The sequence below is a fragment of the Stenella coeruleoalba genome, assembly GCF_951394435.1.
Source record: "Stenella coeruleoalba genome assembly, chromosome: 7".
Taxonomy (NCBI): domain Eukaryota; kingdom Metazoa; phylum Chordata; class Mammalia; order Artiodactyla; family Delphinidae; genus Stenella; species Stenella coeruleoalba.
Window position 1 is genome coordinate 28623158 of NC_137153.1, and position 27185 is coordinate 28650342.

General features: G+C 42.3%; 1 protein-coding gene across 2 annotated transcripts in view; it reads right to left on the minus strand.

Annotated features, from left to right (window-relative positions):
- Positions 1 to 2495: 2495 nt before the first annotated feature.
- SYK (spleen associated tyrosine kinase) overlaps positions 2496 to 27185 on the minus strand; it is a 96858-nt gene continuing 72168 nt past the window's right edge. For both annotated transcript variants that reach the window (XM_079926836.1, XM_079926835.1), the window contains 7 exons: positions 26918 to 26999; positions 25319 to 25496; positions 21855 to 22064; positions 20823 to 21012; positions 9473 to 9613; positions 7890 to 8002; positions 2496 to 5107 (listed from right to left, as the gene is read on the minus strand). In XM_079926836.1, coding sequence (XP_079782962.1) covers positions 5035 to 5107; positions 7890 to 8002; positions 9473 to 9613; positions 20823 to 21012; positions 21855 to 22064; positions 25319 to 25496; positions 26918 to 26999 — 987 coding nt within the window. In that variant the 3' untranslated portion in view covers positions 2496 to 5034. The remainder of the gene's footprint in view (positions 5108 to 7889; positions 8003 to 9472; positions 9614 to 20822; positions 21013 to 21854; positions 22065 to 25318; positions 25497 to 26917; positions 27000 to 27185) is intronic.

Sequence of the window (27185 nt, forward strand, 5' to 3'; positions counted from 1 at the left end):
AGAGAGAGAGAGAGAGAGAGAGAGAGAGAGAAGGAAAGAGAGAGAGGGAACATGATGTATAAATAACCCACATTTGAGAACAGGACAGGGCTGGTTTTTCAGCTAATAAGAACAGGGTAACTGTTTCCTTGGATGATTTCAGGGACAGAATTACGTTCCCACAAGTGCACAGTATCCCACTGTAGAGATCCCTCCCTCCTGCGTGGTAAGTCTGGCATTTCCTAAAGTCTGTGAGGAACACCAGCTTGGTCTTGCTAGTAGGCATTGAGCACAATAGTGCTTCTGTGGTCAAAGAAGCCGGGAAAATGATGAGCTAGAAAAAAATGTGTGAAAAGGTCTTTGTTGCACTTTATTCCTTGAACTTTGGGCTAACGGGGCACCAGAGTCCTTACGTGGGAATGCACTCAGCCGTGTTATTTGATCAGGGAACTGCTGGGTGCAGAGCACAGCTCTGTCTTCCAGACTCATGTTTGCAGGAAGACACCTGTGAGCTGTTTCTCCGGTTTTTCTTTGGATGGACAGCAGGGAGAAGGAAAAGGTGTAGGGCCTGGGGCCTGACTGTGCTTTGCCTCTGCTGGGCTCCCAATACCTGAGAAAGGCCATGATTCAGGAGGACTTGCTTTCCCTGAAGCAGGGACAAATTCCACCCTGAGGCCACAAGCCAGTGTCTAGATGGAAGCAACTGCTGCATACAGTGGGAAATGGCAGCATCGTTTTTCCTGAACTAGAATCTCTTTCTGGCTCTTTCAAATTATTTTCATTTTTCTGAAAATCAGCTTTATGTTTCAGAAGCTGGGAGCCACTCATGCTCCTGGCCTTAGGTGTTCTACAAATTGATAGGCAGTTCAGGGTCACACAATGAGTTGTCACTTCCATGTATCAGGTGGTCATTTGATACGTTTCTTTATAGCAATGTCATTCATAGCCCCCTCCCCCCCCCCATATGGGGGGTTAGTTTTCAGACCCCTCGGTTTGGCCTGTGTGGGTGGGATGGGAAAAACACATTCTCTTCCTCCAGTCAACACCACCAGAATGGGCCAATTTCAATGAAATGGAACTCTTGAGTGGACAAGAAGTCACCCAAGTGTACAGGAAGTCAGCTGTTCTCTGCCGCCCCCCTTTCCTTCGGGCCCCAGCAGCTCTCATCTTAACAGCAGCTCGGGACAGACAAGGTCTAATGGGTGCTTCTTCTAAAAAGATAAAGTGTTTATTGGCTGGTTCTGAAGTCCCCTCCTCCCCTTGGAAAGACAAGGGTAGGTCTTAAAATCTCTCTCTGCCCGAGGTCACTTTGGTGACAAAGCCATCTCACATCCCTGCTTCCAAGGATCACAAACATGTGATTACCTGGGTTCTGCGCCCTCCCTGGGGTTGAAGAAGTCACTTCCTGAGCTGTCACACAGTGCCACCTGCTGGCCTACCGAATCCCCATCGACCAGGTCGCCCATTGCTCTTGGGGGCACAGGCTGTGGGGCCCACTGGCATTTTTAGAATATGGCTCCTGGCCTCTGTGGCCAGCACTTACACATGTCATCGTAGGTCAGTGGGTAACCCTCAGCTGCAGTCATGCACATCAGGAGGTTGAGTTTGCATGACTCGCCCAAGGTCAGTGCCGGAGACCACCTGTTGTGCCCTGCTTCCAGGGAAACCAGCCAAAGGGCTTTTTGGCAGTCATCCCCCTTCTGGGGCCCTCCTGGTCTCAGGGCCCACCAATGGAGTGTGAGGCCAGCCAACCCAGGTCTCCTCCAAACCTCTGCCTGCCAGGAGCTGGAGGACCTCTAGTGGGGCTGGGAAGGAGGCTGATGGCCAGGAGAGACTCTGGTACTTTACACAGGCCCAGAGCAGGTAGAAGAGAGATGACTAGATCCACTAGCATGTATTCTGAGGCAGGATGTCTGCCCCACGGTGGCATTGAAGTGGTCATTCGGAATAAGGTTCAGTGTGCACGTGTGCTTATTGCAGTGTGTGTATGTGCATGGTGTGTGTGTGTATGTATGTGTATGTATGCGATGTCCATGCATGTGTGTAACCTCCTTTAAAACAGGGGATGGGGGCTCTGGATATCTTTTCTTGATACCCCCAATGCTCCCTAAGCTATCTGTACAGAGAAAGGGAAAGTTCACCAGCCACAATGCTGCTCTGGCCTCTTTTGGGATTTCTGTCTTGTTAGCCCACCTCTCATTAGTGTACGATGTGAGCTATGAGGCTCTTGCTGGGCAGATCCCCTGCCCGTGAACAGAGGATCATGGTGGGCCAGGGCCCTCCTTGACAGGCCTTTTCCTTCTGTGCATGGCAGATGCTTCCAGATCTGCTCCGACCAGCCTGCATACATCCATCTTTTTAGGATGTGGCTGGGGACTTACCATTTTTTAAAATACATGTTGCACATTTGACAATGCTGTTTGGCACCGTGTATTTGACAGTATAACCTATCATACTTTAATCACATCCATGAAAATCATCACAAAGCTCATTTAAAAGTTTTATTAAAAATCACAGTTGAAAAAAAGTCCAGTGACAAAAGATTGCTCTTCTGAAATGAATGGAGAATATGATGCCCGGATTGACAGGTAGAGTGTGCTCTTTGGGACTGTGGGAGCCTGATAAACCGGCGGTCACCCCTACATGTGAAAACCCAGGTGGGGTTGCAGTCATTGGGCTGGGGTAAATGTGAAGTCACCACGCAAAGGACAAAGGCAAGGCTGGTACCAGCAAGTGCAGGGGAAGGACATGCTCAAACGAAAAGCACTTGTAATTATTTTAACCACAGAATGAACTGTGTTTCTGCTACAAAAACTTTTGGTCCCACTGAGGTGACAAAGTGTTTGTGGCATCAGCAGACAATTGGTACTGGCCAGGGCCGTGTGTCTGATGTGCTGTCCTTTTGTTCCTGCTAAACATGGACCAAAAGGTGAAGGCACATGGAGGGCGCCCAGACCCAGGTAAAGACGTGGTTAGACCCATCAGAAGGGCAGCATGCATGTGAAAGCCCAGCCCTGCAGTAAGCCCTAAGCTTCCAAATTTTGCTCATTTACATCATAAATCCTTCCACAAAGGTGCCTTTCCCTATGTGCCTTCCTCTGTGACCCCAGGGAGGAGAACAGTTATCTCTAACACAGGACACAATTTTCACTAGACAAGACTTGGGCGAGCGGCCACAGTGAAAATTCTACACACAGGCCTCTTTCCACTAGGGGGAGAAGCAGAGGACAGAGCAGAGGGGAGTGCTGGCTGCCTCCTGAGCAGGGCATCTCTTGCCCACTCACATTCTAGATGTTCTTCATCCCCAGACTCCTGGGAAGTGTGTTGAGCTGCTAGACAGTGTGGAAAATCCCACTGGAAAGAAGGCAAGAGCGCTACATGTTTATGACATGCATGCCCTCTATTCCTGTAAGTGTGTGGCCTTGCTACAGACACACTTTGCGGGTAGAAGAAGGACCCTGGGAGTTCAGCAGTGTGTATGGATGGTCTCTTTCTCAGATGCCATTACTGCTTTATCCAGCCCTTTCTGGAATGATTCTACAAACAACCTGACCACAGAGATTGTGTCACTCATCTTTATAATCTCAGGGACTCTAAATGTGCATTGCCGTTGTTTTGAGTATCTGCTCAGCACACAGGGATCCTCTCTTTAACACGATGATTAAACCACCATGTGGCAAAAAAGCATGGGCGGCTTCTGAAAGTTTCTTAACACAAGTTCTACCAGTGGACCCATGTCTTCTGCTGGCTAAGCTGGGGTGCCGACTGCTGCCTTTCTCCGTGCCTGGCTCCCCTGTCATGAGTGGGCCTCCTCTCTGGCCATAGGCTGGATGTACACTTTAAAATGTCTTAGGTACCACTGAAGACAAGATGGTCTGAGTTTATGTGTCTCGACTGACCTGAGAAGGATGGCTACAGCAAATCTGATATCAATGAGATCAAACATTAGCCAAGGATTAACTAAGACTCAGGGACTAGAAAAAAGTTCTCGGGTCTTGTATCTTCAACCCAAAGTCACACTCAATGAGGTTTACTTGTGGAGAGGGTCAGGATCTGTGGCTTTATTGTGAATTGATACTTGCCTTAGAAACTCCTCTTTAGATGACCTTGGCCACCAGGTTGTCCCTCACTATGAATACAGAAAAAGTCAGGGAATTCTGGCTGCGGGCCCTCTCTAGGGGAGAGCAAGCTTGGACCCCACTAAGCAGACGACAGCCCGCTGTACCCTGCTGTCTGTCCTAGGTCAGACCTGAGAGGACAGACATCCTCTTCCCTACTGGGTCTCCACGAAGAACTTTATTTATTAGTCTCCAGTCAAGTACAGTCTTCAGAGAGGCTTTTGGGGGGAAAGTAAGCCAAGCCAATTCATTCCAACAGGCTCCATTTTTCATACAGATGTGAGTCTTCTGCCTCAGAACACATAGAGCAAAAGCAGTATCCATACTTTTTATTTTCCCTTAACTGGGCTACAGGCTTAGAAATTGCAGTGGTCCAGCCTGATTTTTTTAAGCCTCAAAACACTTTTATCGGGGAATGTTTTTCAGTGGCAGGGCTCAGTCTTGGGACCTGTAGGGGCCATGTTCTGGAGGCAGTCAAACCTCTTCTCCTCTCCCTTCCTTCCCTCCACGGCAGGCATCACAAGCCAAGGGCACCCTCTGGCCACTGAAAATGCAGCCGAAATGGGCAAGAGGGTTCAGCACCCCATGGTGATGCTGGGTATTCAAATGCAGCCCAGGAGCCCGAGAACTGAAAAGACAGAAAGAAATTTGGAAACAAATCCTGCAAATAACCTGCCACACAGACAAGAAACACACATGAATCCACGGGACCCTTGGTCCTGGTGTCTGTCTGTCTTCCCACCATTCCTCTGGGACGGGTTGCTTTGTGGAGGGCGTGTTCCAGGACAGGCTTTGGGGAACGACAGTCAGTGGAACATTCCACCTGAGCTGGCTCTCCCGGGCGGAGGAAGATGGAGACTCAAAATCAAAGCATTGGAATAGTCTTCCCTCGACTGCTCATTTGCTCAAAGGCAGCCACAGAAGGGCGCCAGAGCCGTTAGTTAACCACATCGTAGTAGTAATTGCGCAGCCGCAGTTCCACTGCTACAAATCCGGGCCTGTTCTCCACGCTGCAAAGGGAAGAGAGGCATTATTGTTTGTAATCAATGCTTGTGAAAAAGTGCTGGTCACAGCAGGGGTCTTTGCAGGCCAAGCGCTAGTGGAGTGGCGGCGCCCCACTTCCTCATGAGCCTGCGGTCACACTGCATCCCTGCTCTAAGTGTGGCTGACCAGAAGCCTCTGGGGAATACAATGTTAGGCCCACCCCAGACCTAAAGAACGCAATATGCATTCAACAAGGTTCCCAGGTGACTCCTGTCCACCTTAAAGATGGGAAAGTTTTGTTCTCAAAGTCAGGATCTTTTAACCGCAGGTTCAGAGACTGTCTCCTTATGACCTAGCAAAACAGAACGTGTCTGAAAATACTTAGTTGGTCAGTGTGCTGCAGATATATATTTAACGTTTGACTCAATCTTTTTTAAAAAAAAATGTGGACACAATTTAAACTTCCCCTCCCCACACCCCAATCAGATGGCTCTGGATTTTCTGAAAAGACGCTGCTATTCTAAACCTTAACGTGGCCAGGCCTTACTTCTGTCACTGTTGGCAGGTGAGGCGATGATGTATATAAACCATGGGTAAAAGTTTTTTTGACAACTTGCAACCTCTAAACAAACTTCTATAGACATCTCTGCTTTCTCTAACATGGGCATACTGAACAGAATCAGTTGGAAGCAAGTATTTCTTAAAATTCGGAGAGTCTATCCTTGCTTGGAAGTTAATTTTATTTTGCAAGAGTTTTGGCTATATTGCAAGTGGGTAAAACTGCCCAAAAAGTGACATAGAACTTGAGGTTAAACTGCATGAACTGTCCACATTCAACCTTTTTGACCTACAACAACTGTGATTTCACATGGTTCAGTCTAGTTATAAGAGAACAGCCAGGGACCACCCATGGGAACCAAGAATCATTTACTGTTATAAGGGCAGGGTGGCTTCTACAGAACCAAAATAGGTTGTCTTGTCAAAGGGCATCAAACAAATGGTTGCACCTACAGCTTTCAAGAGCAGGTAATAAAACTGCGTAATAATATCAGCCATCTGTGGTCATGTCTATAGACCACACTCACTGTGGGAAGATGTCTCTGGCCACCACATTGTGTTGCAGGAGGGGACGTGATGGCCAAGCCTGGGATGTAGGACCATGTGTGGAAACCTGTGTCCACACGGAAGGAAAGCCTCCCTCCTGCTACTAAACTTCAAGCCAAAGAACACAACTTCAACATCTTTGCCAAACAGGGTGTTCTACTCCTACCATGGGGATCCAAATGCACCAAGAGTCCCTTTGAGTCTTGCTATAAGGGTTTCATCCACCCAGCAGCCTAGCACCAAGCAAACAAACTAGTGTAGGGAAACAGGAGTACAGACTGGCCCTCAGCAAAGACACCTGGTCAGGTTTCCCAGGGAACCTCTCCTTTATACCACGGGTGAGGTTGCCTCTAGGACATCACTGAGCTTCTGCAGAGGAGGGTGGTCAAGTGTCCTGTGTGTGTGCCAGCGTCCTGGTCACTCCCGACTACCTGGGTCTGGGGTGCTCTTTCCGCTCTGACCCTCGTGCCTAGTGGGGGCATTGCCGGCACTCAAGCTCCTCAACCTGCAGTTCTCGGTTGGAATGCCCCTCCCTAAAAGAGGCCAGTATGGACTCTCCAATGGAAGTATGACCCTCCCCCCAAAACTCTCTACTCTCATTCAAAGCTCCCTGTAGCTTGCTCTATAGCACCCATCACAATACATAATCAGGCGTTTATGTTGGGGTTAATTTGTTTCCTGTTTGCCTAGCCCAGAATTGTAACCTCCATGAGGAAAGTGGCAGGGAAATAACTGCCCTCTCTTTTGCTGACCCTGGGTCACTTCTAGATAATAATGAGATTCTTCACTTCCACTCCCAGCTACAGTTGTGGAAGATGCTTCCCGGGGTGTTGCAGAATCCCAGGTGGCATCTGAAAGCACCTGAAATATCCATCATCCTGAAGATACTCTTGCAATATCAGCTGTCATATCTGAGAACAAACCTGACCCTCGAAGTACCAAATCTACTGGCAGATATATGAGCTCCCCCGGATGACAGACCTGCATCATTGCCAAGTTGCAAGGGCGCTATATGCACACTTCAGTGTCAGAGGGACAGAGACCATGGCTTGGAGGTTTCCCCATGATGCATGTCCAGGCTGCCAAACCCAGGCAAGGTCAAAGGCCACGTCCCTGATTCTTAGGTGCAGTGTGTTTCCCTTGCCAGCTGAGCTGCCCTGGACATCACCTGCCTACAACGTCACATGTGCTCTACCAGGCAGGCCATGTGAGGCCCCTCAGTGCAGACCCTAGGGCCACTGTTCCAAGTTCTGAGTTGCTTCTCGGGAAGTGCTACCTTGGCCAATCCATCTGTGAACTGGCCACCATCCGTGGTCATGCCTCACTCTGAAAGGTGGTCAGGAATTAGGAAGTATGACATCCCCCTGCTAAGTACCTCTGCCATCCGCTCATGCCAAAATAGCACGTATCACCAGACCAGACCCTTAAGCGTATGTTTTTACTTTGACCACCCCTCCACCCTTTGGCCAATATTATCTACGTTTAAATTTTGATATCCCGAATTAGAGTAATTGTCTATACTCTTTAGACTAAAGAATATAAGTGTGTGGTCCAGGAAGCAAGACCTCTCCCCCCATTGTTTGTTTAGAAAGGAGCCCATCCCTGATTCATGAAAAGACAGAATTCATGCTCCTTTTTAGTGCTCAGCAATTCTATCTGCCTCCAGAGCATTGGGCTAAATGGCAAGAAGGGCTGGGTACTCACTCATAGGTCCAGCACAGGGTCATCAGCTCGTACATCTCTCTCGGACACCCTGGAGGGCACCCCATCCTCTCTCCTTTCTCCAGCATAGCAGAAACTTCACTGCCTTTCATTCCCTAAAACACACAAAATACTCTTGAGCTTTTTAAACATAGCACGCAGCAAAACAAAACAAATACATCCTACCCCCCAAAAGAAACAAAAGAGTACATGCTGTGTGATTTCAACTATATAAAGTACAAAAAATAGGAGCACCTAATCTATTTTTTTAATATTTATTTGGCTGCTCTGGGTTTTAGTTGCAGCACGCGGGATCTTCATTGTCATGTGCAAGATCTTTAGTTGTGGCATGTGGGATCTTTTTAGCTGCGGCATGTGGGATCTAGTTCTCTGACCAGGGACCGAACCTGGGCCCCCCTCATTGGAAGCGTGGAGTCTTAACCACTGGACCACCAGGGAAGTACCAGGAGCACCTAATCTATGATGCTAGAAGTCAGATGGGTTACCCTTGGGGTAAGTTTTGTGTGTGCAGGGGGAAAGGGGGGCTTCTGTTCTGTTTCTTCATTTGGGGGCTGGCTTCATGGGTGTGTCCCAATTGTGAAAATCCATCAAGCTGTGGCCTAGGATTTGTGCACTTTTCAGTATATATATATATATATATATATATATATATATATATATATATATATATATGAAAGAAAAAAATCGAAAAAAAGGTAACAGCTACAAATTTGATAACGGGAATAGCCATTATTTCTATTTCAAATCTAATAAATGGTGATTTGGGTATACATTTGATGAAATAAAATTTATATTTTAAGGCAGGACAAGAAAAAAATTAAACATAAAATTCTGTGTTTGTTTGGACATTCTCCCTCCCTCCCTGCTGTGCAGTGTGCATCTGCATTACACATTAACCAGAGCTCCTCAAAGATGGGAGTGTCTGTTTGACCATAAAGATCACTTTTTTTCCTTTCTTCTGACGCTAGCACTGTAACTTCTTTAAAAAACAGTGCTCTTTCCTAGCTCTGTAGGTCATGGTGACTTGCCGCTCCCTCTGTACATGTTTACCTGGACTGTGTATCCCTAGTGACCTTTATGTAAAATATCGGTATGTCATTTTGATGTATGATCCTTTGTCTCAAAAATATATATGACTGTGCCTTTGACTTCTAACGGTGGAACAGTTCTCAGAGCTTTCCGAGAATCTACTTCCTGGGTTATAGTCCTCAGTTTGGCTCAAATAAAATTCCCTTTTACCCTTCTTAACTTGATAGTTAATTGAATTTTTGTTGACATATTTTATGTCAACATATATATTTTGACATATATATATATATATATATATTTTATGCATATTTATATGTGTAATACACAATTAAAAAACCCCCACATACTGTCCAGATAGCTTCAAATATTTCTTTCAGTTTAGAATAAAGTGAGATCATATTCACCCCCCACTCTCAAAAGATAAAGACTCAGAAAGGGTGTCCAGATTTGATGATTTTCAGGGTCCTTTAAAGATAATCTGGGGCTTATCTGTTTTGATGGTCTGTTAATTAGGAAATGAAACAAATGTAGCTCACCCGATACGGCTTCTGCCCGTAGGAAAATGCTTCCCACATTAACACTCCAAAGCTCCAGACGTCACTCTTGCTGGAGAACTTGAAGTAGTTGATGCATTCCGGAGCGTACCACTTCACGGGCCACTTCCCGTGGGTCTGGGCCTGAAAACCAAGCACATAAAGAGATGTTTCATTAAGAATAAAATGGTGGACATCATGTTTGTTCATAGCAGCACTATTCACAACAGCCAAAGGTGGAAGCAACCCAAATGTCCATCGACAAATGAATAGATAAACAAAATGGGGTATATTGATACAGTGGAGTATCATTCAGCCTTAGGAAGGAAGGGAACTCTGATACACGCCACGACATGGATGAACCATGCGGTTACCCTTTATTATGCTCAGTGAAGTAGGCAATTCAAGTCACTAAAGGACAAATATTGTATGATTCCACTCATCTGATGCCCCTGGAGTAGTCCCATTCATAGAGACAGAAAGTAGAATAATGGTTGCCTGGGGCTGTGGAGAGAGGGTGGGATGGACAGTAGCTGTTTAATGGGTATAGAGTTTCGGTTTGGGAAGATGAAAAGAATTCTAGAGATGGGTTGTGAGCAAAGTGAATGTACTGAACATTACTAAACTGTACCCTTAAAGACAGTTAAGATGGTAAAATTTATGTTATGTGCATTTTACCATAATTAAAAAAAAGAAATAAAATCATGACTCACAAAATGCCTGTGTGTATATAACTGGTCTGAATCTTAAAAATATGTTAAATATTAACATCTTAAATTTAAAAAATTTAAATACGTATTTTTAAGGTTCAGACTGAATTTTTTGTATTTTTTAGTCGCTTTCTCTTACCTCTTCCTTTGTCTACTCACAGCTTCTTGGAGCTTGGCGTGGCAATGCAAGAGTCAGGCCTGAATATTACTTCATGGTTTTGCTCCAAGAAATACTAGGTTGTTCATAATATATTTAACTATTACTGTACATTTGTCTACATCTTTAAGCCAACACTGTTTTGGGGGAGATGGTTTGCTAGTATTTAAAACAAAGTTGTAAACTTTCTAATTTAAAAAAGCAGGTGCTAGTAAAGAGATAAAAATCTTGCCTAGTAAAACTCTTTCTTTGGGGCTTTAGGGTTCAGCGTGGTGTAGTGAAGTCTTGATACCTCCCATGGAAGTCACTCTAACCTGGGCGACATCTCTTGAAGTGGAGGGAGGGAGGTGAGTTGCCCTACGGTGGTCAGAGGAGACAACTCGGGGATATCAATCTGAGACCACAGGTGCTAGGGCACTTCTCTAAATGACACACTGCTTATATGTCTGTCTCATTCATGTTATGTATTATTTTTAGATTTTGATTTCAAAAGTTGTGGACAATCTAGTCATGTGTGTTATTTCAAGTTTATTCTGAATTTTAAACTGATCACAAGATAAACCTTTGACAAACCCTAAATATGATGAAAAGGGAATCTCTCTCCACCACAAACTCCAAATCCTCACAAGAGAGACAGCACGTTTGATCGTTTTTCTTGAATCCTTCCAGAAAAATCTACATATAAGTATAAACTGGTAATATATGCTTTCTTGAGGGGTAATCAAGCTATAGGTATATACATTTTGCACTTTTTACTTTTTCTACTTAACCATGTGTCATAGATATATGTCTATGTCAGCACATGCAAAGAAAGTCACTTTTAGGAGAGTTAATTGTATGCTTCGCATAAATCTGCTACAACTGATTTAACCAGCCTCCTACTGAGAGGTCATTAAGTCGTTTACTGATTTTTGCTATTACACATCATGCTAGAATGAACATTACTGACAGTGTATCTTCCCTGTGTGTAGAGTACTTGTAAGGAGTTGCTGGATTAAAGGGCATTTGCATTTACAGTCCTGCTGCACAAATTCACGCTGTCATGCACAGTTCTCTGAGCACTGAGCTAATCTGCTTTCATCACTATCATTTCTCTTTAATCTTGCTTAACTCGTTAATGTTTTCCATTTCACTTTGTTTTCTTAAAGAAATTCTCCATGTTCCCATCTTTTCATTTGTGTTCAGTCTCTTTTAGCTGCTTCTAACATGGCTTCTTTCTTTTGTACAGTATGATGATTGAGACACGTATATATTGCAAAATGTTTACAACATAAGGTTAGTTAACACATCCTTCACCTGACAAAATTGCTAATTTTTGTTGTCACTGTTGTAATGGTGAGAACACTTAAGATCTACTTTCTCAGTAACTTCCAAGTACTATACAATGTAGTACTGTTAACTCTAGGCACCGAGCTGCAGATTAGATTCCCAGAATTTATTCCTCTTATAACTAGAACTTTGTACCCTTTGACCAACATCTTCTCATTTCCCCCACCTCCCAAACCCTGGCAACCAAAATCTACTCTCTGTTTCTATGAGTTTGGCTTTTTAAAATTCCACATATAAATGATATCATACAGTATTTGTCTTTCTCTGACTTATTTCATTTAGCATAATGCCCTCAAGGTCCATCTATGTTATTGCAAATGGCAAGATTTCCTTCTTTTTTATGTCTGAATATATCCTATATATTTGTCTACAGTTTTAAGCCAACACACACATACACACACACACACATGCACACACACACACATACACGTATCATATTTTCTTTATCCATTCATCTATTGATGGATATTAGGTTGTTTCCATGTCTTGGCTATTGTAAATAATGCTGTAATGAACATGGGGGTAAAGATATCTTTATGAGATAGTGATTTCATTACCTTTGGATACATATACAGAATGGGATTGCCAGATGATACAGTAGTTCTACTGTTAATTTTTGAGGAAACTCCATACTGCTTTCCATAGTGGCTGCACCAATTTACATTCCCACCAACAGTGTACAAGGATTCCCCTTTCTCCATATCCTCAACAACACTTGTTATCTCTTATCTTTTTGGTGATTGATCGCTATTTTAACAGGTATGAAGAGACATCTCATTGTGGTTCTGATTTGCATTTCTCTGATGCTTAGTGATGTCAAATACCCTTACATGTATTTGTTGGCCATTTGAATGTCTTCTTTTGTCATAGAAATATAGAAAAAAATAGAATACTTCTATTCAGGTCCTTTGCCCACTTAGAAATCTGATTATTCGGGGGGCTTTACTATTGAGTTGTATGAGTTACTTATATATTTTGGATAATTACCGATTATCAGATAGATGGCTTGCAAATATTTTCTCCCATTCTGTAGGTTGAACTTTCATCCTGTTGATGTTTCTTTTGTTGTACAGAAACTTGTTAGTTTGATGTAGTCCCATTTGTTGATTTCTCCTTTTGTTGCATGTGCATTTGGTGTCATATCCAAAAAATCATTGCCAAGACCAACACTGAGGAGCTTTTTCCATATGTTTTCTTCTAGGAGTTTTATGGTTTCAAGTCTTACAATCAAGTCCTTAATCCATTTTGAGTTAATTTTTGTTAATGTTATAATATAGAGGTCCAATTTCATTCTTTTGCATGTGAATATCCAGTTTTTTTAACACTATTTATTGAAGAGACTATTTTTTCCCCATTGAACATTCTTGACTCTCTTGTCAAATATTAGTTGACTATATATGCATGGGTTTATTTCTAGTTTCTTGATTCTGTTCCATTGATCTATGTGTCTGTTTTTATGTCAGTACCACACTGTTTTGATTACTACAGTTTTGTAGCATAGTTTGAAATCAGGAAGCATATGCTTTCAGCTTTGTTCTTTCTCAAGATTGCTTTGGCTATTCAGGGTTTTTTTGGGTTCCATATGAATTTTAGGATTATTTTTTCTATTTTTGTGAAAAATGCCACTGGAATTCTAATAGGGATTTGTATTGAATCTATAGATGGCTTTGGGTAGTGTAGTCATTTTAACAATATTAACTCTTCTGATCCATGAACACAGGTTATCTTTCCATTTCTTCAATTTTTTTTCATCAATTTCTTATTTTTGGTACATAGATCTTTCAGTTTCTTGGTTAAATTTATCCCTAAGTATTCTATTGCTTTGATGCAATTGTAAATGAGATTTTTTTCCTTTATTTCTTTTTCAGATAGTTCACTATTAGTGTATAGAAATGCAACTGTTTTTTGTGTGTTGATTTTGTATCTTGCTATTTACTGAATTTGTTGATTAGTTTTCAGTTTTTTGAGGGAGTCTTTAGGGTTTTCTATATACAGTTGACCCTTGAACAATGTAGGGGTTGGGGGTGCCGACACTTCACACAGTCAAAAATCCATATATAACCTCACAGTTGGCCCTCTGTATCCACAGTTCTGCATCCATGGATTCAACCCATAGTGGATTGTGTAGTACTGTAGTACATACTAATGAAAGAAATCCATGTGTAAGTGGACCTGCACAGTTCAAATCTGTGTTGTTCAAGGGTCAACTGTATAAGATCATGTCATCTGCAAATAGAGATGAGGTAATTTTGGTTTATAAGCCTTTTATTTCTCTTTTCTTTCTTTCTTTTTTTTTTTTTTTTTGCCTAATTGCTCTGGCTAGGACTTCCAGTACTGTTTAATCAGTGGTGTGAGTGGGCACCCTTGTCTTATTCCTTATCTTAGATGAAAAACTTTCAACCTTTCTCCACTGAGTCTGATGTTAGCTGTAGGCTTGCCATACATGGCCTTTATTGTGTTGAGGTATGTTCCTTCTATACTGACTTTTTTGAGACTGTTTATTATGAAATGATGTGAATTATGTCAAATGCTTTTTCTGCACCTAATAAGATGACCATATGATTTTTATCTTTCACTCTATTAATGTGGGATATCATATTTATTGATTTGAGTATATTGAACTATCCTTGAATTCAAGAATAAATCCCACTTGACCATGGTGTATGATCTTTTTAACGTGTTGTTCAATTTAGTTTGCTAGTATTTCGTTGAGAATTTTTGCATCTATGTTCATCAGGGATATTGGCCTATAGTTTTCTTTCCTTGTATCTGGCTTTTGTATCAGGATAATGTTGGCCTTGAAAAATGAATTTGAGAGTATTTCTTCCTCTTCCATTTTTGGGAATAGTTTGAGAAGGACTGGCATTAATTCTTCTTGATATGTTTAATAGAATTCTCTTGTAAATTCTGTTAGGCCCATTTGGTCTAAAGCACAAGTCAAGTCCAATGTTTCCTTATTGATTTTCTGTCTCTATGACTTATCCATTGTTAAAAGTGGGGTATTGAAGACTGCTACTATTATTATATCGTTATCTATTTCTCCCTTCAGATATGTTAATATTTGATTAATATATTCAGGTTCTCCAATGTTGGGTACATGTATATTTACAATTATTTTATCTTCTTAATGAATTGACCCCTTTACCATTATAAGATGACTGACCTCCTTTGTCTCTTGTACCAGTTTCTGGATTAAAGTCTGTTTTGTCTGATATAAACATAGGTATACCTGCTACTTCTTGGTTTACATTTGCATGGAATATATTTTTCTATCCCTTCACTTTGAGTTTTTCTGTGTCCTTAAAGTTGAAATGAGTCTCTTGTAGGCAGCATATAGTTGACTTTTTTTTTTTTGTCCATTCAGCCACTCTATGCTTTTTTGATTGGAAAATTTCATCCATTTACAATTAAAGTAATTATTCATAGGTAAAGACTTACTAATACCATATTACGGTTTTTTGGATGTTTTAAATTTCTTTTGCTCCTTTCTTCCTCTCTTACTGTCTTCCTTTTTGATTTGATGAATTTCCATAGTGGTATACTTTGCTTCCCTTTTCTCTATCTTGTATGTATCTATGGCAAGTTTTTGACTTGTGGTTACCCTGAGGCTTACATAAAACATCTTATAAATATAAGTCTATTTTAAGGTGATAACAGCTTAACTTCGATTGTATGTAGAAACTCTACCCTTGTACTCCTCCCCACGTTATGTTTTGTTTTGTTTTGTTTTTTGCGGTATGCGGGCCTCTCACTGTTGTGACCTCTCCCGTTGTGGACCACAGGCTCCGGACGCGCAGGCTCAGCCGTCCATGGCTCACAGGCCCAGCCGCTCCGCGGCGTGTGGGATCTTCCCTGACTGGGACACGAACCCATGTCCCCTGTATCAGCAGGCGGACTCTCAACCATTGCGCCACCAGGGAAGCCCATGTTATGTTTTTGATATCACAATTTATGTCTTTTTATATCATGTATCTATTAACAAATTATTGTAGCTATAGCTATTTTTAATACTTCTGTTCTTTAATCTTTGTATCAGCATTAAGTGATTAACACAACACCATATTAGAGTAATGGGGTATGCTGAATTTGACTATATACTTACCTTTATCAGTACGTTTTATATTTTCATATGCTTCCATGTTACTAATTAGCTTCCTTTTATTTCAGCTTGAAGAACTCAGAATTTCTTGTAAGGAAGATCTAGTGGTGATAAACTCTCTCAGCTTTTGTTTGCCTGGGAAAGTCTTTGTCTCACCTTCCTTTCTGAAGGACAGTTTTGGAACATAAAGTATTCTTGGTTGGCAATGTTTTTCTTTCAGAACTTTGAATGTATCATTCCACTCTCTCCTGGCCTGTAGGTTTGTGCTGAGAAATCTGGTGGTAGCCTTATGGGGAGCTCCCTTGTAAGGGACAAGCTTTTTTTCCTCTTGCTGTTTTTAAGATTCTCTCTTTGCCTGATTTTTGACAATTTTATTATTTTGTGTCTTGGAGAAGATCTATTTGAATTGAATTTATTTGGGGACCTATGAGCTTCATGAACTTGGATGTCCAAATCTCTCCTCAGATTTGGGAAGTCTCAGCCATTATTTTTTTATTTTTAATTTTTTGTTTTCAGTATGCGGGCCTCTCACTGCTGTGGCCTCTCCCGTTGCAGAGCACAGGCTCCGGACGCGCAGGCTCAGCGGCCATGGCTCACGGGCCCAGCCGCTCCGCAGCATGTGGGATCTTCCCGGACCGGGGCACGAACCTGTGTCCCCTGCACCAGCAGGTGGACTCTCAACCACTGCGCCACCAGGGAGGCCCTCAGCCATTATTTTTAAAAATAAGTTCTCTGCCCCTTTCACCCTCTCTTCTTCTTGGACTTCAGAAATATATAACTTGTTTCTCTTAATGGTGTCCCATAAGTCCCGTAGGCTTACCTCACTTCTTTTTATTCTTTTTTCCTTTTTGCTCCTCTGACTAGCTAATTGCAAATGATCTGTCTTTGACTTCACTGATTCTTTCTTCTGCTTGGTCCAGTTTGTGGTTGAAACTCTCATTGAATTCTTCAGTTCAGTCTTTGTATTGTACAACTCCAAAAGTTCTGTTTGCTTCTTTTTTATGTTCTCTATGTCTTTGTTGAACTTATTTTGTTTTTGTACTGTTTTTCTGATTTTTATTAAATTGTTTATCTGTGTTCTTTTGTAGCTCTCTGAGAAGAAGAATTATTTTGAATTATTTGTTAGACAATCTGTGTATCTCCATTTTGGGGGGATCAGTTATTGGGAGTTTACCATGTTATTTTGGTTGTGTCATGTTTCCCTGATTCTTCATGATCCTTGCAGCCTTGTGTAGGCATCTGTACATTTGAAGATGCAGCCACCTCTTCCAGACTGTATGGGGTGACTTCAGTAAGGAAGGACTTTCACCTGTGGGTGGGAGCATGCTGGAGCATACTTTGACCCTGGGTCTAGGACATGGGTCCCCAACCCCTGGGCCAAAGACCAGTACTGGGCTGTACAGCAGGAGGTAAGCAGCAGGCAAGCGAGAAAAGCTTCATCTGTTTTTACAACCACTCCCCATTCCTCGCATTACCACCTGAGCTCCGCCTCCTGTCAGATCAGTGGCAGCATAGATTCTCATAGGAGCACGAACCCTGCTGTGAACAGCACATGCAAGGGATCTATGTTGCGTGCTCCGTATGAGAATCTAATGACTGATGATCTCAGGTGGAGCTGAGGTGGTGATGCTAGCTCTGGGGAGTGGCTGCAAATACAGATTATCATTAGCAGAGAGGTTTGACTGCACAGAGCCCATAATAAATCAATTGCTTGCAGACTCATATCAAAACCTTATCAGTGAGTGGCAAGTGAAAACAAGCCCCGGGCTCCCACTGATTCTGCATTATGGTGAGTTGTATAATTATTTCATTATATATTACAATGTAGTAATAATAGAAATAAAGTACACAATACATGTAATGTGCTTGAATCATCCCCAAACCATCCCCACCCCCGGTGTGTGGAAAAACTGTCTTCCACAAAACTGGTCCCTGGTGCCGAAAAAGTTGGGGATTGCTGGTCTAGGGTACAGGATATCAAGTGCAAGGGTATGTGATGGCTCCAGGTCTGGGGGTAGGGCTTGATGTTTCACTTGCTTACATCTCTGTGGTTCACAAAACAACAACTGTGTGCTCCTTGGCAATAGCTATAGGGGATCTGCAGTGGCTTCAAGGGCTGTTGGGGTCCTCAGTGGTACCTCCAGGCCCAGCAGCTAGGGACCAGGCAGGTGTTGGCAGTGGCCAGAGCCAGTGGTGTGCATATACTCAGCTGTGGGGGCTGGCTGCAGCTGCCTCTGTAGTGACTGGGGCTGGCTGCAAATCACATAGTGGCAAGGGCTGGGCCTAGCAGCACAGGTTGAGGCCAACTGTGGGTGCACTAGCAGCTGCAGTGACCCTGGGCTACTGACATGCTCTTTTGTGGCTGCAGAGACTTGCCATGGGTACATGCGTGGCACTAAAGGTGATGGGAGTTGGGCTGACAGTGTGTAAGTGTACAGCTGCAGGTGAGCCCAATGGTGAAGGCCAGTGACAGGAGACAGGGATATATCCAAGCCCACAAGATGCCATAGGGGCCTTGGCTGTCAGAATGCACTCCTGCAGCCGCACAGGCTCATCCCAGGTATACGCACAGCAGTGGAGGCCAGTAATGGGATTTGAGCTGGCAGCGTGCAGGTGCACAGCTGCAGGAGATAGCCACGAGTGCACACATGCCGGTGGGGATCAGCCATTGGGGTCCAGGCAGCTGCAGCAGCTGGAGCGGGCTGCTGGTATGGATCCTGCTCCCCAGTGGGTGAGGTGGGGGGAGTAGGGAGGGACTCAGGTGGCTGGTGAATTAGAAAACCTGTAGGGCAAAAACCCTCAGCAGTGAAATCTGTGGGGAGTCCATGATGAGATCCTGCGTGATGAAAGCTGGGGGGATCTGCAGCATCTGTAAGGGCGGTTGAAGTCCTCAGTAGTGAAGGCTGCTGGGGTTCCTTTGCAGAGTAGGTCACCAGGAACCATGCTCACTCCTGCTGTGTAGCTGATAGTGGTAGCCCCCACTCTTCTCCCTTCTTCCTTGTTCCTAGCTGTCTCTAGACAGCTCAGCTTTGCTGGCCTCTGGGTTGGGTGAAACTGAAGCAGGTCCTTCGTGCACTGCTCCAAAAGGCTGGGGAAGCTGGTTGCTCACCCTGTTTTCCCTTTCCTGGTGAAGAGAACTCTTTCTAGCTGGGTTCTTGCCTCCACTGAGCAGTGCTGACCTGAGGGATGGGATGACGTAAGCAAAATTAAGCTATTGTTCCTTCCCTTTTTATGTAGCTATTCTCAAGTTTTTCGTTCCACTGTGCTGCTAAAGCTTCTTAAGTGGACTCCAGCATTCTCCCCGAGCTGTTTCATTCACGGATAGCTGTCTAACTGTTGATCTTTGTTGGGGGACAGAAGCCGGGGTCTCCTACTCCATCGTCTTGTTCCTGAGCCTTTGCCTTTTACTTCTATACTGCCTTCTATATTTTCTTCCCCACTGATTTTCAGAGATTCACTGGTTTACTTTCAATGGTATGTTGTTTAATATCTGTGGCAGTTGAAAAAATTGGCCCTCGTGTTCTTTGACATTCCTCCCCACTCCCTTGAATATGGGTGGTCTGTGGCTGCTCTGACCAATAGAATAAGTGGACATGACTCTGAGTCAGTTCCTGGGCCCTGAACTTAGGAGCCTGGCGGCTTCCACTTCCTGCCTCTTGAGTAACTTGCTCTTAGGACCCAGCTGCCATGCTGTGAGTAAGCTCAGGGGCACATGGAGAGGCCACATGTAGTTAAGTTATTGTTTAAGGGGTACAGCCCAGTGGAGGTCCCAGACCACAGCCCATGTCAAATCAGTCATTCGCTGTGTGAGTGAGCAGAGTGGAAATAAATCCTCTGACCCCTTGGAACCACCTCCTGAGACACTGTGTGGAGCACAGATGCACCATTTCCATCAAGCTCTGCCTACAGTGTAGAACTGTGTGTAAATAAATGCTTGGCATTGTTTTAATGCACTAAGTTTTGGGATTATTTGTCATCTCAACTTCTTCGTCTCCTCTTTGAGTCCTTGTTTTAGTCTATATTTTCTTCTAATTATCTTGATGAAGTGCATGTTACAAAGTGTCTCCAACATAAAATCTATTTTTTTCTGGTGTGCATGTGTGATTGTTATTCTAGGCTATTGTTCCCTTTGCTCCATCTCCCAGCAGTCCCTGCAAAGGGCTCACTTGATACTTTTCTCATGATGGCTCATTTCTGAAGCAGCTTTGCTTTGGGGCCAGCTTCTCTATGAAGAATGGAGTGAGGAGCTGTGATGGGAGCTCTGCTACTGTTGCTCGTACCTTTGTGCTGACCCTTAGCTGACCAAGAGCTGCTATCTGCTGCTATCTGTCATACCCACACCTGGCTCTCAGAGAAAGGGTGGGTGGGTAGGTGTGGATACTTAGGCGTATTTCTCCAGCCGCTCCAGGGTGTGGCACACAGGGCAATCCCACAGATCCCATCCTGCCATTCACTAGTTAGATCTTCAAGGTATGCTGTCTATTTCTGAGGTGGCTGGACATTCCCAGGGACCTGAAGAGGTGGGAATCTGTTCTTGGTACACTCTTCCACCACCTGGTCTCAATCCTAGTACATCTTCTAATTGATCAACATAGACTCTACATACAGACTGTGATTGAATTCATATGAGGATGGGGCTTTCTTATTTTTTCCCCTTCTTTTAGTTGCTATTAGTTCATTTGAGGGTTCAGAGAGGAGCTTTGAAAAGTCCTGCAAGAGTCAACTTGTTCAACGCATATTTTCCAAAACAATTTAACAAAGGAATTCTATTCTTGTTTTTTTCCAAATGAATCATCATTAATACCTTGATTCCCTATTGCTCCAAGGAACATAGTTTGGAAGATACTATTCTGAGTAAATCCCAAGTTGTGACATATTAGAGTATTTCCATTTTTTTAAACAATAGAATCAAAGCTTAAGAAGAAAATTTCTTACATAGTTATTTTTAAATAGGGAAATTGCTTCTTGAAACCCTACCATAATAAATTAAGAAAACATACGTTTGCATTTCAGATTTTTACTACCTGATGCTCTGAATACTGGCTAAGTTGTTCCTACCTTGTAGTAGTTTTCATCAGCACGAAGTGCTTTGGAAAGTCCAAAATCACTGATCTTGGCATAATGTTGAGTAACCAGCAATACATTTCTTGCAGCCAGATCTCTGTGCACAAAATTGCACTCTTCCAAATACTTCATTCCCATAGACACCTGATGAACCAGCTCTATGATGTTCTTATCCTTGACATGCCTGAAAGTCACAAATGTGTTATTAGTGATAGTGAACAAGAGTCCATTTTAGAACAACCAACCATGCACACAGAATATGAACCCACTCACTTCCTATTCTTTTTAAGCAAGAGTCACAAATGGTGGTGACTGGTGTTCAGCTGGTAGAATTTTCAAGGTATGCTTTGAATTGCATGAAAAGCAGTATAATGGGGTGGTCAGACCTGGCTCACCAACAGACAGGCTTCAGTTGGAATCCCCCTTCCAATATTGGACAGCTAGCAAAACCAATCCTGAGTCTCAGTTAAGTATAAACATAATGTAGCAAATGGGATAAAGTAATCAGTGGCTATTATTATGACTTATTCCACGTGAGTTCCTCCATCTCAACCATGGCTGGAGATGAGCACAGAATGATTACTCCATCGATGGTTGTAATCAGTTAATAGCAATGGATGTTTTCAGAAGTAATTACTCAAGGGAATGTAGAGGTCAGCCAGACATGTAAAATATCACTGTTTTCTTTTATAATTGTTTATTTAAATATTTCTTTTAAAAGAGCATGTTTTTTCTGCTTGGTGAGGGGAGACTGCTTGCCAAGATAGTCTAAGGCTGATTCTATCACCAGGCCAGTACAGAGTGAGCAAAGGAGACCAAATTGTTGGATTAGAGTTTTTCTTTACACATTAAGAACTAAAGAGCACTTGATCCAAAGACTACAGCTCTCTTGTCTCCCTGAGTGTGGACCAACCCTGGGAAGGTGTGGGAGGAGACAAGGCTTCCTGTAGAAATCAGGTTATGATGTGCATTGGGCAGGTGGGCCCTGCCCCTCACAGTATGAGCTTCTGGGGTACCTAAGGATACCTGTTCTGCTGTAAATATTTGTTGAGTGGACCAAGTTCCGCCATCTCCATAACCAGCATCCAGGACTCGGCTTCGCATATCCCAATCATGCGCACGATGTAAGGGTTGTCAAGTTGCTGCATGACGTTTGCTTCTGCTAATAACTCATCTTTAAGAGCGGGGTCATTGGCCTCGTTTTTCAGGATTTTCACAGCCACTGTTTTCACAACTCTGCAAAAGAAATCACAACACATAAGAAGCTTTTCAAAGTGGCTCACATGTAGGTAACTATCTTTCATGAAGCATAATTCCTACGCTAGAAATGATGTTATAGAAATATCTGTCACAGAATGGAAATGCATCTTAAGAAGCCATGTTATACATGACTAATTTTCCAATCATGTTCTCTCATTTTATAGACAAGGAGAGGAACACTCAATTGGTTAAAAATAATGGGAGAGCACTGAAGAATGCCGCAACCAAGCAGAAAGCCAACACACTGTAGAATATTTAAATAACTTTCCAACAAACTTTACAAACTATGACATACATGAATTCCAGTAACATCTTGAGATGTATCATCTCAGATTATGTGTAATGTATGTAAATACAACATGCCTTTAATATATGTTACAATGAATTTCTAGCTGGAGAATTAAAAAACATATACTATTAAAGCTCATAATTTATAAAACTTTTAAAAACTGAGCTCTGCTAATTTTAAGCACACTTCAACAAGTTTGAAAAAAACTAATTACTTTCCATTTTCTAATAAAAACACCACCTGGGTCATGTTTCAACTCTTGAAAATATTCTGATATAGTGGGGCTTAAATAAATGAATGCAACTTAACTACGTATGATTTGAGAAACTGCATCTCTCCATGATACAGTTCCCACAAATACAAGAAATATACCTCTTTTGTTGAACTCTGAAATGGGAGAATAAAAACAGAACTATCCCATAAAATAGGTAAAATAACAGAGTAACAGACTAAGTCTGACATACATTCAGAAAAGAACATACAGCTTCAGTGCAGAACTCAGAAGAGTATTTACACATTGGACACATGCTATAGCTCCTACACAGATAGAGATACACAGCATCACCAGCACCCTAGAAGACCCCTGCATCCTCTTCCTGAGACCAAGGAAATATTATCCTATGCTATCTCTAGACAGTTTATTGTTTTACCTTTCACATTTCAGTCTGCCATCCACCTGGAACTGGTTTCAGGTATGGTGTGAGGTAGGGATCAAAATTAACAAGGAAAAACCTCTTGATTCTTCCCAATGTTTAAGGAAGAGAGAACACCCACAAGCTCTTCCAGAAACAAAAAGAGGAAGGGAACTTCTCAACTCATTTTATGAGGATGACATTAACCTCATTAAAAAAAAAAGAAGTTACAAGAAAATAATTTACTGATATCCCTCATGAACGTAGATGTAAAAATTCAAAGGGAAATATTAATAAATTAAATTCAGTGATTTATGAAAAAGATATGATGAATATATAATTCATGAACAAGATGGGTTTATTCCAGGAATGCAAGGTGGGTTGAACATCTGAAAGTCAATCAGTATAATTCACCACATGAACACAATAAAGGAGAAAAAGCCTGTGGTCCTAGCAGCAGAGGAGAAGAAGTACACAAAAAAATGTAATACACATTTAGGATTAAAAACAAATCCCTCAGAAAAGTAGAATAGAAGGAAACTTTCATAATCTGATAAACAGTAGCTATAAACCTAATGGTGAAATGTGGAAAGTTTTCCCCCTGAAATCAGGAAGGAGGAATGAGGCTACTGCCACTTTTATTCAACACTGAACCACAGTTCCTAGTTAGTACAATAAGGCAAGGAAGAAATATAAAACTATAAGGATTGGATGGGATGAAATAAAACTGTTGTTATTTATAGATATATTTCTGGGTCAAAGAATACATAGATAAACTACTGGAAATAATAAGTGGGAAATAATAGGGGACTTTAAGCAAAGTTGCTGGGTATCAGGCCAACAGACTAAACCAGTCATATTCCTGCATTCAAGCAATGCCAAGGAATAACAAGTAAGAATTTTTAAATTATACCACATATATTAACATCAAAAATACTAACTACCTATGAATGAATCCAACAAAGAAGTTGTACAAGACCTCTACACAAAAAAACTAAACAACTCTGCTCAGAGAAATAAAAGACCCAAGTAAATGGAAGGATGGGTCACTGTTATTGATTGGAAGACTCAGGATTGTAAAGACATCATTTTGCCCCAAATTCACCTATATGGCCTCTCCTCTCCCCAAATCTCTAGCTGAAATTATGTATCTATAGTTATATCTATGTTAATTTATATATTTAATTAAGCAAGGAATTTGAGTATCACAAACTAGTTGAGAACATCTATACCTTAATACAGGATAATTTATATTCATTTTACAAAATAACTGTGATATATATATGTATACACATATATTTAAAAATAAGCACAGCAGTCACATATATATATATACATATACACATACATACATACATATATATATATATATATATATATATATATATATATATATATATACATGTATCCACACACACATATGGTGGAAGGGGCAGGATTAAAAGCGTAAGTTTCTGTGCATACTTTTGTCTATATTTTTGACCCTTGAATCATTTACATGATTCAAGGGTCAAGAAAAAAATTTACACTAATTCCTTAAATTTAAAATAGCATCAAACAACCAAACCCAATTATATTCCTATCAAACAGATTTTCAGAGAAGATTTGTTTCAAAGGACTTTAGAAACCAGTATTTTTCAAAGTACTTAGGAACCAGTACTTTTACTGAACATTCCCTGTTGGATTCCTTCTAAAGACCAAATGAAGTACAAAGAGATTTTTAGTAATTTAGCAATTCTAACTGTTATGTAATATATACTATTATTTGAAATTACAGGATAAAGCAAATAATTATGCTAAGGATATTTGTAATCAAGAATTTTCTGGTTAAGGGAAATGAGACACAATATTTAAAAATCAAAGAAAATAAGTGAGAACACTGGGTTATCACTGAATGATTGCATTTTAATTAATTAGTACATATGTGCACGTGTGTACATATAAAGATCAAAAAAATATAGACACGTTTGTTAACAGTAGTGGTGTCTGAGTGGTAAAGTAGGATGTTTTTATTTTCTTATATTTTGCTTGTTTCTATTTTCTAATTCTCTGGAAGGGACACATAATACATCTAAACTAATATGTATATAATTATTACATACACAGTTAATATATATAATGGATGCTTTCACTTCAATTGTACCAGGACAGAACAAAAACTACACTGTTGATAACAAAGGATTTAGCTATGCTAGGTTAAATTTTGCATTTGAGATTAAATAAACACAATACATGTATATGTGGTAGTTTCTAGAATGTAAGCTCACATGAGAATGAGTGTGTTGTGACAGGGCACAGCTTTGACTTACTTTTTCATCTGGTAGTAGCCCTTCTTCACCGTCCCAAAGTTCCCAGAGCCCAGTTCCTTGTCCTCCAGGGTCAACAGCTTCCGGTCCAGGTAGACCTCTTTGGGCCTGATCTCCTCGGGGTCTGCATAGGGGCTTTCATAGACCTCGGTGTCCATGGGCAAGGCTTCTCTCTGGGCTTCTGCAACGCAGTCAAGAAATGCACAACCCTGGGGCTGGATCCCCCATGAAACTGCCATCGTCCCCCCCACCCCTACCTCCTGGGCTCACAGCTTGCCTTTTAAGACCTTGGTTACCTTGGGCAGTTATGGTGTCTGTGAGCGCTCAAAGCACTCAAGGCAGCTGGTAGCGGGGTAGGAAAAAGCCCTTCATCCCTGTTGTACTTGACCCCTGTTCTTGCACTAATGAACATCGAGAAAGGGTCTTCCTGCCAGAGGCAAAGACAGATGGGGCCCTCCTAATGGGCCGTGGTGGCTTTAAACTATGTCTGAAAATTGTGACCCTCCTTCATTGAGAGGTGGAATCTATGTCACCTCACCTCAGTGGCTTTTGTAATCATGTCAACCAACAGAGTGTATCAGAAGTGATGTCTGTGATATACTCAGGCAAGGTTCTAAAAGGCCATGCACCTTCTGCCTGGGCTGCTGGAAATCTACTTCTTAAAGCTTCAGATGCTATGCAATTGTCTAACTGCCCCGACTCCTTCTATGCTGTGAGAATGTTCCAGTCAGCCCAGGCGGAGAGACCAGACTGAGAGCCTCCGAGGCTCTGTGGAGACAGGGAGATGCTGGCCAGCCGCCAGAGCCCCGGCCCCAGTCTCACCACAGCCTCCACCCCCTGCTGGCCCAGCTCCACCCCCAATCTCCCTGCAAGAGGCCCTGAGCCACCATGGACCAGCTCAGCCTTGTCCAGATTCATGATCTGCATGAGATAATTAAATGATTGCTGTTGATTTAAGCTACTAAGTTTGGGGGTGCTTTTCTTTTTGTAGCATTAAACAGACCAAGTTCACCAATTTAAAAAAACCTGGGGCCACCTAGAAAACCTAAGAAGGTCACCTAGAGGTCCCATTTCTGATCAGTCTAGTAGAGGCCTATTGAGTTTGAGGGGGTGCCTCTCTGAATCCTATCCTCTCCTGGCCTCACAGAATCACTACAATTCCCTGAACATGTGTTGAATTCCAACAACTCAGACATTCCTTCAGTTTTTACCAGTCACCCATTTCTTTCTGCACCTCCTGCTGAAACGTATTCCTGAACACAGACATTTTTCCAAGAACAGGATCTTAGAAATGGAAACTTTGAGTAGTATCAGTTATTGTTGCAAGAGGTGAGAAATCCTGAAGCAGCAGGACTGAAGGATATTTTCAACGTGGCCAATTTATTGTGATGGAGGCCGTACAGACCATTTCATCCAACAGACAGCACTGCTCACAGACACGTGGCATCTGTCCCCCGCCACCAGATGACAGGACCACTTGCTGCTAACCAGTGCTATGTTACAGCTGCTGACAGTGGGGTGAGCCCACCCTGCAATCGGCAAGGGACTGTGGGAGACAGCTTTGTGCTGTGAACACCCAGGGACAAAAGGTGCATCTCTCACCTCTTTCGTTGGCCCAGGGCCCTCGGTCTGGCTCATAAGGGTTGAACGTCACCGAACTTTCTGGCCTTTGGGATGAGGAGCCCTGAGGCACACAAATGATAACAGCTCACTTTTCTTCAGGGATAACACTGTTGAGTTGATCTGCGTAATTATTTTTATTTCCAAATAATCACATTTTAACTTAAGCAGGGAAGACAAAGGAAGGAACTAGGAAAAGAGACGGGAAAATAACAACGACATGGCTTATCTCATTCTTTGGGCAACTGAT